General features: G+C 47.4%; 1 protein-coding gene across 2 annotated transcripts in view; it reads left to right on the top strand.

Moving 5' to 3' along the window:
* CSNK1G1 (casein kinase 1 gamma 1) overlaps positions 1-13,444 on the top strand; it is a 99,860-nt gene that overhangs the window by 64,054 nt on the left and 22,362 nt on the right. For both annotated transcript variants that reach the window (XM_054272515.1, XM_054272514.1), the window contains exons 6-7: positions 6,162-6,313; positions 11,916-12,150. In XM_054272515.1, the coding sequence (XP_054128490.1) occupies positions 6,162-6,313; positions 11,916-12,150 (387 nt within the window). The remainder of the gene's footprint in view (positions 1-6,161; positions 6,314-11,915; positions 12,151-13,444) is intronic.

Genomic DNA, 13,444 nt, shown 5'->3' with positions numbered 1-13,444 from the left:
GAACATGGAGTCAACATTCTCATCTCTTCCCTCACCTGAAAACCCCTGTGAACACGGTCACACAGGAGCATCCAGCATTGCTGGGAGAAGTGATTTATTGCCCAGACAAAGCAGGGACAGGATGCTGTGAGAAGCTGGCATCAGAGAGCCAGCAGAGTCTGGCAGCAGCTGGAGCACACAGCAGGAGATGTGTGAGGGGTCTGGACAGGCCTGGCTGCTCTTCACCTTGTTCAGGTGAGTGAGAAAGAACTAAAGGTGAATTTTGGGCTCTGAAACCACAATGTCAGAGCTCAGGAGAGCAAGGAAACTGTTCAGGCACCTTACAGCATGGCGGTGTTCTCTGTGGGTCACCATTGGAGCAGCCTTCCTCCAGATCCTCCAACCCCTCTTCTCCATGTGCATGTTTCTGTGTGAGGCTGTTGAATCAGATCCCTATTTTTAGGTTCTTTCCCTAATCTTATGCCAGTTCAAGGTTGGTGAAGCTTAGGAGTGGTTGGTGAGATTGTGGCAGACCTTTTGCATCACCTCTTTTTCCACCTGCAGGTGAGCTGGTGCTGGAGTCACAAATTGCATTTTCTGCTTGTTTTCCTTCACATCTCAACTGCTGTTTCTCAAACAAGAGAAAACACTTTCAATCACCCAAAATCTCTGTCCTTCCCTGAGCTCCTCCAGTGAAGATTTAAGGTGAAGGACTGTATTATAAAGCTTTTGCAGCTGTACTTTGAAGGAAGATATCTCTGAAAGGCATCCAATCAAATGGATGGATCAGCCCTTAGGACCAGGTTATTCCCAGTAACAAGCCCAATCTCAACTTTTGTCCCATCTTTCTATTTTTGAAGCAGACTATTCCAAAATCTGAAGGGCAGGATGAGTCTTTTTACTTGCAGCTCCCAGAAATAACCTGTTAACTAACGTGCTCAGGTAGATTTACATGGGACATGTTTGAAGACATTAAAAGCTGAGATCTTGGCCCAGTCAATGTTGATCACAAATCTTCTCTTTCAGCCAGGATTTTATTCCGATTTGAAAATTAAGAGAAGGGTAGATCCTCATTAGTGTAATCAGCTTAAATGGGTTGACTGCTCTAAAGCAATTTGTTTAATTTGTTTGGAACATGTTTAATTTTAGCTATAGATATTCAGCCCTCTCACAGTTGCTATTTATGGTGTTCATCGTGTAATTTTGTGTTCTGTGATTTGTAAAAATAAACTTTCTGCTCTGAATGAGAATTTTGTGACAATCTACGGCCCATTCATCAGAGCCTCTTTAAAACCACACAGAACTTTCTGTGCACTGATGCTTCTGGTGTGTGTGTGTGTGTGTCTGCATCTCTTTCAGTGAGAAAGAGTTCTTGCTGCCCACACAGAGCGTGGGTTTGCATCAAGCATCAGCTTTTTGCTGGCCTTGGATTCCTCCCCGCTCTGGGTGTGGAATTTGGGGCTCTTCAGGAGTGTCTCCCCTCAGTGTCAAAACCTGCATGAGGAGAGGGTCTGAATTCTTCTTAAATTCTTGAAATTGAAGACATCAGCTTCTCTATTTGGCTACAACTCATTGAAAGACAGTGGAAAACAATTCCCCATGGGACCAAAAGCTATGGGTGGTTCAGAAGCTGCTGGTATTGATCACAAGCTCTGGATGTTTCTGGTGATTTCCTGTATGGGGATGTGGCACTTCTCCCTCCATTCAGATGCCACGTGCATCTTTCTGCACTTGCTCCCTCGTTCCTCCTTGGGTGTATTTTACTTGCTGTTGATGAAGTTTATTCACAGAGCCTCAGGCCAGGTGTTCTTCTGGAGCAGGTGGGTTCTGCTTCCTGTGCCCTCCATGCAGGGCAGGTGCTGCAAACTCTGATTATTCCCTCATGCATAACCTTAGATTGGCATCTCTGCCCATCACCATTTCATAACCAGGCCAGGAAATGGCTTTGGAATGTCAGTGTGCCTGAACCAGTGAGGTTTTTTGGAGTATGTTGGATGTCTGAGGAGTTTTGTGGCCATTAGTCATGCTGTAAGAGATATGGCAGCAAGACAACATTACTGAAATCATCCAGGGTGGCATGGAGTGGATAGCATTACTCGAATCATCTTGTGGTGGAAGTTCCTGGAAGGTGTTGCTCCAGGTGTTAATCCAGCTCAGATGAGGCTCTCTGGAAGAGCAGTGATCCTGCTCCTTGTTACTGTTCCCATTCTTGTGTTCAAGCTCAAGCCAAGTGTTTTATTGGGTTGACCCAACATATTGCCCAGCCTCAGAGCGTGAGGAAGGATGGGAAGGTCCCTTTTGGTGGCAGCCCAGAGCAGTGAGAGTTTAGCATCCCCAGAAAGCCAAGACCGGTCACGGGAGTGTGGGGGAATCAAAGTCTTGAGTTTTTGGCTTTGATGTCTGCATTTGCTCTCGTTCCAGCAGTGATGCTTTAATCTACAAAATGCTTTGCTAGGTTTTCGCTGCACTCAGCTTGAATTTCTTCCAAGACATCACTCTGCTGAAATAGCAGAATTTGCCTGTGGATTCCGGTGCAGCAATCAGTCTGTGTTTATTGGGGTGATAAACTTCCTGTGAGAGTGAGGGTGGAGTGGGCCCTTTTCCATGTGGCTGAGCCAAATCACTCAGCAGCGAGACCAAAGCCGTTAAGCAAATTGAGATGATTTCTGCTTGCAGCAGTCTCTGCTGTAATAAACTGGTTTTCCTCCAAAGGAGAACCTGCACGTAGCATGCCTGTATTTTCTTCCCTTAGTGTATTGCTCTTGTTTGATACCATGGAGAAATTCTTGGTTGTGATGTGATTTCATGCATTAATTGCATTTAACAGATCCTGGTTTGTACTTCAAGTGTTGAGTTGTACCTTTGAGTCCTCAGTGTGAGACTCTGCTCTGCTGGTGGCTTTTCATCTCTCTGAATTCAGAGCTGCTCACCTACAGCATGACACCTTGGCTTTGTGTGACCTTTCCAGTCCTCTCCCACTGAGATTATTTTCCATTAAAAACCTCAACTCCAACTGCCCAGGCAAAAAAGGTCCTTTTTCCCCCATCAATCTTTTCAGTTGGCAACATCCTTAAGTATTTACAGATCTGCTGGTGATATTTATGGAGTTCCTGTGGTTCACTGTGACAATGGACTCAGCACCAGGACACAATGCTTTTTGCTGAAATAGAGCCAAGCTACGTCATAAATTATGCAGATGGACTGTGACAAAATCAAATTTTATGCAGATTTTCTTAGGCTGACCCTTTTTACTGTTCAGAGTGCTTATGGAGCTGCCTGTATCTCAGATTTCATCCAGTTTTATCTGCCAGCACACCCTTTAATGTGTACATCAAGTTCATCTTTTGAGCTTTTCCTCTTCAAAATGGTGAAGGTTGAGTTGAGCTTGAGTGAGCTGAGGATATGTTATGCTGAGTTCTTCCCAACTTTATTTCCATAACTAGTGTGGAGCTGAGGATCCCTGGTGTGGGCTGGGAGCTCCACAGGGCTCATCAGCAATATTCCTTTGGATCCAGAGGGATGTTACAGCAGCTTTATCCTGGCAAAGGCAAGAGGGAAGTCCTTGACTGCAGAGCTGGCAGTCGGAGAAAACCCTCAGGGAAAAATCGAACCCTAAAAATACGCCCGAAGCCAATGGTGTCTCCTGTATTCTGACATTTAGGATGCTTTTTTTATGTTCTTCACTAAGGCCTGGCTTGGCTAGAGCTCCCACAGAAAGCAGAGCTTTCCTGGGGGTTTAAGACAAAGAGGGTACTCCAAGCTCTGGGCTGTGAGCTCTGAGTAGGTAAAGCTGAAGGAATTGGGATCCCAGAGAGCACCAAGTAGTGTTGCTTCCTTCCCTGCATGAAATCCCCACCTTTTGGGTCTTGCTGCAATCTGTCTTTCGGGGTCTTATGCCCAGTAGGAAATTCATTTTGATTGCAATGCTTGCCCCTTACCACATGAGGCTGTCAATGTTCTCATACTCCCCTGGGAATATTGATATTAAATGGGATCCTTCACCTTCTTTAAGAGCCTTTCTACAATTTTATTCTCCTGCATCCCTTAGTTAGCAGAGTCCTAACTAATTCCTTCCTCAGTTCCACTATTTGAGACTTGTAGAAATTGTGGTAGAGGAACTCATTGTCTGTCTGTATCTAGAATCTATAATGGGCTCAGGTTTAAACTTTGCATAAAATATTCTGTTAATCTCTTCTTCTCTATTATTATTCTATTATTCTCTAAAAAATAGAGATGCTTATCTTGGTGTTAGAGGTGACTTTGTAGGTAAGTCCTCATCAGACTTCACTGAAAACCCAGTGGCTCACCATGAGTCACTTCAAGAGCTGTTGCAATTATTCCAGCCTTCAGCACTAAGCTGATGACATTAAATTGCCATTTGTGTTGATTTGGGGATATTTGAAGGCATCTTGGAGCTGCCTGGATCATATCCCGTCATTGTTTGGCTTTCTGAATTGCTTCTGCATCAAACCATCCTGTGTTCCTAGAGGATTTAATGAGTGTGACTGCTTCCTGAAGCATGGAGCTCTGTTAGGAGCAGCAGCCTCCCAACCCCAGGTTGGGTCAGTGTTTTACATGGGACACAAAACACTGGTTAGGCAGGGAATTCCTGCAATGTCCTGTAATATCCCATTAATGCATCCTGCTGACAGATTCCCAGAGCATGTGAATTAATGAGATTAAAACCCTCCTCAGGTAATGTTTGTCAAACTGCAGTTTGTTCTTTTGGAGCAGGAGTTCTGTGATATTTACAGTTTGGTGATCTCAGTGCTGCTTTGTTATGTTGTTGGCAGGTTGCAGAGTTCTGAGTGCCACGGGGTGGATTAGCAGGGTTTCCCTAAATCTGGAGTAGGACTTGCACTTGTTGTGTTGCTGACATTCTCTCCAGCCTGGAATGTTTCACTGAGCACCTCACACCAAACTCTGAGCTTCATTAGTCAAGTATTTTGCTATATCTAACATTGATCACTTATGCAAATCCAGGTGCATGCCTGCACTTGTTTAAAACATGCCATAAAATTAGTAATCACAGTGCTTTCAGGTCCTGTGCACTATAATTTGTGGATCTCTGTGGGAAAAAAACATAGCAGTGCTCCCCATGCTCAGCCTTTACACCGAATAGCAGGACGCCAAATCTTTGGGCATTCAAGCACATATTTTGTTTTGACATAAGACAAAGCCCTGTATTTCAAAACAAACCCTTTCTGTTGTGTTTTGGAGCTGCTTATGAGGTGTAGACTGGAAATACAGAGATATTTAAACGTGCTACCCAGCTTGTAGGACGCCAAGGGTTGGTGCAGGTGCTGATTAGCAAAATGAGCAGTTGGGCCTGTGCTAAATTCCTCCTGTTTAGGCTGCTGTGGTTTCCTTTTTGACTCAAAGGTAATTCCAGGAGTGCTGTGCAGCTCTCTGAGTCTTCCAGCATCAAGGCTGGTTTCTTCCCTCTGCTTCTGATGCCTTTCAGAGAGCTGATCCACCCAAAAATCCCCTGCCAGCTGAGTATCAACACTGCACTCCCACAGAGCAGTCTGCTGGGCGGGAAGATGGGCTCTGGCTCCTGCCAGTTCAATGTTGATGGTTGTGTTGTGTGCACATATGCTGATGGCCATGATCACCTGTTTTTGTGTGCTGATCGGTCAAAATATAAAACTTTTTCCTATTTTATAGGAAAAGGGTTTTTTTCCTTTTTATTGAGTGTAAACTTTGTGTAAGGTTGTGCTGAAAAGCAAAGGCTGGGTGCTATTTTGGTGACAAAGCAGCCCTTTTTTGGCCGTGCTTCATTTTCTCCAAGGACTATCATCTTCCTAACTGCTCCAGCAAGTGCCAGCCCACATCTGGGGCTGTCCTCTGCCTGGTTTGTAGTGGAACACAGGGAACTTTGTGTCGTGTTCCCTAAATCCAAGCCTTTAAGCTGCCAAAGCTTTGAGGTGGACTTGTTAATTGCTCTAAAATCCCTTTTGTCTGTGCAGGGCTGTAGCTGAGCAGAGCCTGCACTGCTCAGGTTTGGCCTTTGGTTCAGTCACAGTTTGTGCTGGGACTTTTATTTCCTTGCTGGGCAGCAGCAGCAGATAGAACACTCAAGAAGTGACAGTAAAACTGCCTAACAAAAGGTGTGCACACAGGGGGACGGGAATTAACTTTGTCCCATTGACTGATTCCAGTTTTTTTCCCTGTTCTTCCAGCTGAAGGGCTCCCCCAGGTGTATTACTTTGGACCCTGTGGGAAGTACAATGCCATGGTATTGGAGCTGCTTGGTCCCAGCCTGGAAGATCTGTTTGACCTCTGTGACAGGACCTTCACTCTGAAGACGGTGTTGATGATTGCCATTCAGCTGGTGAGTGATGGCAGGGCCTGCCCTGGGGTGTCCTGGGTGTCCTTCCATCCTAGAGTGGGCACAGTGCAGGGTTCAGGGCTGAGAGAATCTTCTTCCATCACAGAATCACCAGGTTTGAGTTGGAAGGAACCTTCAAAGATCTAATCCCACCCTCCCTGCCATGGGCAGGGACAGCTTCCACTATACAAGGGCGCTCCAAGCCCTGTCCAACCTGGCCTGGAGCATTTCCAGGCATGGGACAGCCACAGCTTCTCTGGGAAACCTGTGCCAGAGCCTCCCCAGCCTCACAGGGAGGAACATTTCCAGGCTTCTCTGGGAAACCTGTGCCAGAGCCCCCAGTCCCACATTCTCCCCAATATCCCATCTAACCCTGTGCTCTGGCTGCAGGAAGCAATTTCCCCTTGTGCTGTCACTCCAGCCCTTTGTCCAAGGTCCCTGTCCATCTTTCCTATAAAAGAAAACCTCTCAGGGGTGAGGAGGCCTCGTGCCCCTGGAGGAAGGTCAGATGATGTTGATGAGGAGCTGGCTCCCTGCACAGCAGAACCAGTGCAGCCGGATTCCTACGGACTCACGTCCCTCATCCCCTGCACACCCCAGGTCCCTCCCTCTCTTTGGACATCCCAGGAACATCTCATTTCTCACCCTCTCCGTGGGACACACAGAGCACAGCACCCTCCCACACTCCTACCAGTTCTGCTGGTTTGGTGCTGCTGGGCTGTCCATAGACTGAAACCTCACGGGGCAGTGGGGGCTGAGCCCTCCCCAGCCAAAACAGCAGCCTTTGCGAGCTCTGCCTCTGTCAAATGTGGTCAAAATTTGGTCAGTCAAGTGAGTTTGAATCCCTGACACTTGGGATAGAATAATTCTATGGACAACATCATAGAGCCTTTAATGTACCCGAAAAGGAAAGGAAGTGAAGCTGGAAGGGATCCAGCTTGGATTTGGGTTTGTGTTAAAAGCAAACAACATGAAATCTGAACATTCTAAATGTGGTGTGGATACTTCCACAAGTCAGTGGGGCCTACCAGTCAGTTTGGCTTTTTTGGTTTTCACACTAGCTTGCAGATTCCCAAGTACCTAAATATCTGCAGATATCCAGACCTTGCATAGCTGGACCTTGGGATCACCCAGATGCTCCACAGCAGAGATGGAATTGTATATTCACATTAATATCTCTGTGGATAGAAGCATGGTAGGGAAGAGGAGATGTAAGGGATGAGGAACACAATCCTTTCCCGATAAACTGAAGTTTGACACAGCAGATGGAAAACTGAGGTCAGAACTGCAGAGGTTTGAACAGCACCTGCCTGGTACTGAGGCCTCCCCAGCAAAACAGTCAAGTTCTCTTGGATTTGAGTGTTTCCTGATCAATGGAAAACCAATTTATAGTATTGGCTTTGATTAAATCAAGTGGCAACAGCTGGCAAAGCCTCAGATGCAGCTTGTGTGACCTTTGCAGGGAAAATATAAAGATGTAAATTCATTCCCAAGGGACTGCTGGGGAAATCAAGACTGTCACAGCCATGGCTGCTGCCTTCTGCTGTGCCCTGGGGCTGCAGCTCAGCTCTGGGCTTGGATGTTCCTCACTGGCATCACATGTTGATCTGGTGGCCAGGCTGCAGCTCACCAGGGCACTGGTGCCAGGTGAAAAACACGTGCAGGGGGACAGCAAAAGCAGCTGGAAATGGAGGAGCTGATGTTCTCCCAGAGGATCAGGTGCTCCCCTGGCCATGGGGAGATGCTGTAGGACCTTCTCAGTCTCCTCAGGGGGGTTACATGAGTTTCCACCTTGGAGTGTGCACATCTAAGGGGACAGATCAGACATGCTCAGGTGTGCCACATCACCTTGGCTCTGGGAAAAGTGTTTTCCAAAGGGGCTGGCACTTACTGCTCAAATGAAATGAAAACACTCTGCTCTAGCCACAAGGCTTTAGGGAAAACCTTTCTCCCACACTAAATGATTGCAGTCACTGTGTCACACTCCTGTGTGAGACACATCAGAAAGGAAAGCTGGACTCTCAAACTCCTTGGGCTCACATCCATGAATTACATTTCATTCCTGCTTCTGACTGGCCAAGTCTGCTAAAGCTGTAATTCTAGCCATGGGCATTTGTCCCCTGATTTTCTCCTCATACTTAGGATGATCCCCATGTCTGTAGGAGCATCCAGTCCTGTGGTCAGTTTTTAACCAGAGGCATTTTTTTGATTTTTTTTTATACGTATTTCTGCTTGGCTGTTGTGAATGAGCTTGACAGGCTGCAGCATCTCAGGGCTGGGGTGGATCCTTTCCAGATGTTAGAAGAAAGAAGAGTCTCTCTAGGAAAAACAAGGGCAATGTCTCTTAAGAAGTGCCTCGTGGGATTACAGGAGAATTCAAACATAGTTTTACATCAGGAAGGCTCTCCTGGCTGAGGGCAAGAGAGACTGGGTGACGATGAGTCCTCAAGGAAGGCAGCCTGTTTGGGAATTGTTCAGACTCAAACTGCTTCCTCCATATTCCACATGCAGCTGAAGACATCCAGTGGGTGAAACTCCTGAACAAAGCCAAGCTTGGCAATTAAAATGTAGTCACTGTATCAGTCCCCACAGCCCCATAAATCAGGGGAGAATGTTTTTTTATTCAGACTTCTGGTTTTCACTCTTGGCCAAGCCCAGCCTGTACAAAGCTCACTGACAGCTTACAGCAAGGTCTGTTGTGCCACCAGGCACTGGAAAAATACTCTGGATGTGATCTGGACCGAGTTATGGCAGGATGTTTTTCTACCAGTGACCATCAAAATTGCCTTTGAACAAGATTAATTTCATTCTCTGCTGGTCTGATCTGTATTTAAGCCACTGATGTGTGGAAGGAGGGCTCAAATTTATCAGGAAGGTCTAGAGATGGAACTGCTGTCAAGATCAGTCTCTTAAGAGTTACCTTTCTGGGATCAGAGGGTTTGTTACACTTGCTGCCTTGGCAGGAGGAAGGCACACGAAAGCACGGGTTCCTTTGGCACCTGCTAAATGTCACAATTTCCTCTCATTTCTCCACCACAGCTCAGGGGTCCTGCCGTGTGCCAAGGGATTCTCCCCCCTCCTAAAGGTTTCTCTGACATCTGAAATGGAAATTTATGGCTCCAAGGATGGACTCAGCCAGCCGTGCCCATGGAAATCCCTCTGTAATTTACAGTCTTCCATCTACCCCAGTGCTCCCCTGCTTGCTGGTTTTCCAGTGTCAGAGCAATGGAAAAACAGCATTCCATTCCTGGAGTGGTTTCTCTGCCCCTAAAAGAATTAATTCAGAGTGTTTTGAGCCTGTAGTTCAAACCCAAAGGAGCAGGCACCTGTGCATCCAGCACATTTCTGGAGTGGCAGCTCCACCTCCCCTTTTCTTCAGCCGGGGTTGGTGCCGAGGTTGTGCCCCAGCCCTGCTGCTCCTGTGTGCTCAGGCAGAGCCTGGGAGGGAGATGCAGCCCAGACACTCCACATCACAGCAGCCACCAGCAGGGACACTGGCTTGTCAGGCTGAATACAGCATGGAAGCTGCTCCAAGAAACATCTTTCTGACTCGGGGAGTGTCTTTGAGCTGCCATGGCTGAGCAAAGCTCTCCAGCATGAAGCGTCCAGGCAGGTGGAAGTAAAAAAGGAATATGAAAGACCCCACAGCAGCTGTGTGTGTGTGTGTGTGGTGGAAGCAAAAAAAGGCAGGTGGGAGGAAAAAAGGCAGGAAAATAAGTGTCCTTGATTACTGCTGGAGCATAATGGCTCACCTGACACCTCAGCTGTCCAGGTTGTTGTCCTGCCTGCTGCAACTTGCAGAGAGTTTTTAAAGAAGAAAAAAAATGGGCCCTTTTCAGGCTCTCTAATTGCTGTTGGGATTTCAACAACTGAGCTGCTTTGGTAGCAGGAACAAATCAAATGAGGCAGTCAGGCTCCACTTGGAAGCTTGTTATGTGTGGAGAGGCGAGGAAACTCTTTGTTCCACTTTCAAGGGTTGCATCTTCATTTGAATTGCCTCCCAACGTGGCTTTTTGTCTCACGACCTGCTGCTGTGTCCTGTAGGTGATTCAAAGTGTGAAGAATGACTGAAGAGCATCTGCTCTGCTCTGCACCAGGCTGTAATTGATTGGAAATAATGGCTGTTAGCCGTGAAACCCATTTTCTCTGCACATTGGAATCAATCACTGCGTGAGGGGAGGGAGCGGCAGCACGTGCTGTTCCCTTCTTTGAAGAGTCTTGGAGCAAATTCTGGTTTTTAAGCCTGATTGACCTGCAGCCAGTTTTTTCCTGTCTGTTGCCCTCCCTGTACAGCTGTTTATTTTATAAAGAGGGCTGCCTGCTCCTTCTTTCCAAGAGGTGGAAATGCAGCAGATTTTCCTTTAAAACAGGGTGCATGATAAGGGCCTGGGAGTGTGATGGAGGATCACATGCATGTGGACTTTTAAAACCAGGTGTGGGTCCAAGATGTGTAAAGAGAAAGAGTGGTCTGGGTTTGCCAGGTGGGAGTGTGTCTGGATTCAGTGAGGAGTGAAGGAGCAGTCAGGGTGTGCCAGCCCCACAGAGTGAGCAGGGGGTGGAAGGGCTGATGGGGGGTTCCTGATGCTTGGCTGGGGCAGAGATGGCTCAGTGAGCCAGAGACTCCATCCTGCAGAGCTTTCCCAGCAGGATCCACCCAGTGGGGTGAGCAGCTGGTGGCCCTCAGCCTGGATGTGCCTGTGCTGTCCCTCACAGCGGTGTGGCAGTGACCTCTGGGGACTGAGGCTCGTTAGTGCAAAACTGGGACTTGGTGCAACTTTGCAGAGCTTTCGTGGCATTGCCAGCCCACAAATATCTGGGTGAATCCCAGTAGCCTTTCCAAAGAAGCATCTTTGGCGTGCAGGGCAGCTGCAACCAGGACAGCCATAAATGAGGGTTCTTTTGTGTTCATTTGAAACATGTAAAGGCAGTTAAAGGTAATAAATTAAATGGAATTGAGAATTATTTTCCTTTAGAATCATCTCCTAAATTCAGGACCCAAGGAGTACTGCTTGACAATACACCTGCAATATGTTTGTTTTCAAAAGCAATTTTAATGATGATCTTCTGAGCAAGGTGTGTTGTTAGAGGCACTCTGTCACCTCAGAAGTGAGGTTCCTGCCCTTCCACCTTCCCATTCACTCAAACTTCCAGAAAAACATTAGTCAAAAGCTGAAAAATATTCCAGCTATTCCCAGTTGACAGCAATGAGATTAATTATTATTTTAGTCAGCTTTGAAGATCGTAAAGCTCCTGCCTGCCCAAAAATCCCCCTCCACGAAGAATCTGGCATGTCTAAGACAACATATGGGTCGAGGGAGGAAGGTGATAAGACACAGAGCAACAGGGGAAGGAGATGGGCAAGGGAAGAGCTCTTGGTAACCGGTTTAGTATGTTTAAAATCAATACAAAAAGGCTGCTGCAGCTCCCGTGGCACCCTGCCAAGAGCTGCATCCCAGTGGTAACGCCTCAGAAACAGCCCTTGCCATTTCCGTGGGAATAAAGCAGGGAGCACAGCACGATAGCCTTGGAAAGGAGGGGATGACACATTCCTCTTGCGGCTCTGCTGGGAGCCAGAGCTCTGCTCACATTTCCCTCCTTTCTGCAGATCTCTCGGATGGAGTACGTGCATTCCAAGAACCTCATCTACCGCGACGTCAAGCCGGAGAACTTCCTCATCGGCCGGCAGGGCAACAAGAAGGAGCACGTCATCCACATCATAGACTTTGGACTGGCCAAGGAGTACATCGACCCCGAAACCAAAAAACACATTCCCTACAGGGAGCACAAGAGTCTCACTGGAACAGCGAGATACATGTCCATCAACACGCACCTTGGCAAAGGTTTGTGTGCGTGGGGGCAGCTTGCAGGGTGTGCTTCAGGCTGGAGGAGCTCTCTGAGGTCACTGAGTCCAACAACTGGCCAGCACTGCAGTGTTCACCTCTAAACCACGTCCCCAGGTGTCACATTCACATGTCTCTTGAACACTTCCCAGCATGGTGACTCCATCATGCCCTGGGCAGCCTGTTCAATGCTTGACAGCCCTCTCAGTGAATTATTTGCTCTAATATACAACCTAAACCTTCCCTGGTGTTGCTTGAGGCTGTTTCCTCTTGTCCTTTGTTCCTCTGTCCTTTGTTCCCTGGGAGCAGAGCCCAACCCCGCCCCCCTGGCTTCCCTCTCCTGTCAGAGGATTCTGCACAGCCAGAAGGTCCCTCCCGAGCCTCCTTTTCTGCAGGCTGAGCCTCCCCAGCATCTTCAGCTGCTCCTGGTGCTGTGCTCCTTCCCGAGCTCCCGTCCCTTCCTTGGACACATTCCAGCTTGCCATTTGAATCCTGCAGACCTCCCATAGCATTTTGGCTGAGCTCTCTTGTGCCCCTGAAGCTGTTTGTGAACCTCCCAATGCCGTTCACAGTTGTGTGCCTCTTTTTTTTTTTTTTTTCTCCCTTCTTTTGAGGAATTGAGCCAGCTGAAATGTTGGAAGCCTGATAATTACAGTTTTTATTAGGAACTAAATGACTGGGAGCAGCCCTGCACTGATAAAAGACAAGCAGGCAGGCAGTGATTGCTGCACTGGATGATAGACAAATAGATTTTTATAGCACAGCACTGTCCCAATGCCTTCCAGTTCCAGGTGTTAGAGTTGGATGTTCCCTGACCTAGTAACTGGTTGGAGAAAATGAATGATTTAAATAACTTTAAACCTGGCTTTCATCTCCTCCCCTTGCTGCTTTCTTTCCTAACAGAAGATTACATTTCTGTGGCTGAAAGGCAAAAAATAACTTATTAAATGTTTATATTCTCTTAAATCTATACAAGCAGTGAGATAATGGAATATTTTCCAGGAGGCCTCCTAGCATGTTGGCTCCCACTTGGAGAGCTCACTGTCTTTGGGGAGTAAGGAGGGATGAGCCTGGTTTCTAATTTTGGAAAGTGAGGAGTCAGGCAGGGATGGAGGAATGGGAGGGCGCAGTGCGAGCAGGCTGGGAAGCTGCTGATGAGGGCGATGTGGAGGGAAGATGTGTTTGTGTTTGAAGTGCACCATGTGCCTTCCTTAGGACCCATCTCCCACAGGATTTCAGCTCCCACCATGGCTCATGCAGGGGAAGGGTCCAAATCAGTTCTGGGGGTATATTT

The sequence above is a fragment of the Melozone crissalis genome, unplaced genomic scaffold (genome assembly GCF_028551555.1).
Source record: "Melozone crissalis strain CALT ecotype California unplaced genomic scaffold, PUWL_Pcris_2 ptg000014l_1, whole genome shotgun sequence".
Classification (NCBI taxonomy): Eukaryota; Metazoa; Chordata; class Aves; order Passeriformes; family Passerellidae; genus Melozone; species Melozone crissalis.
The sequence above is the reverse complement of the archived record's forward strand: the minus strand, read 5'-3'. Positions and strand labels throughout refer to the sequence as shown.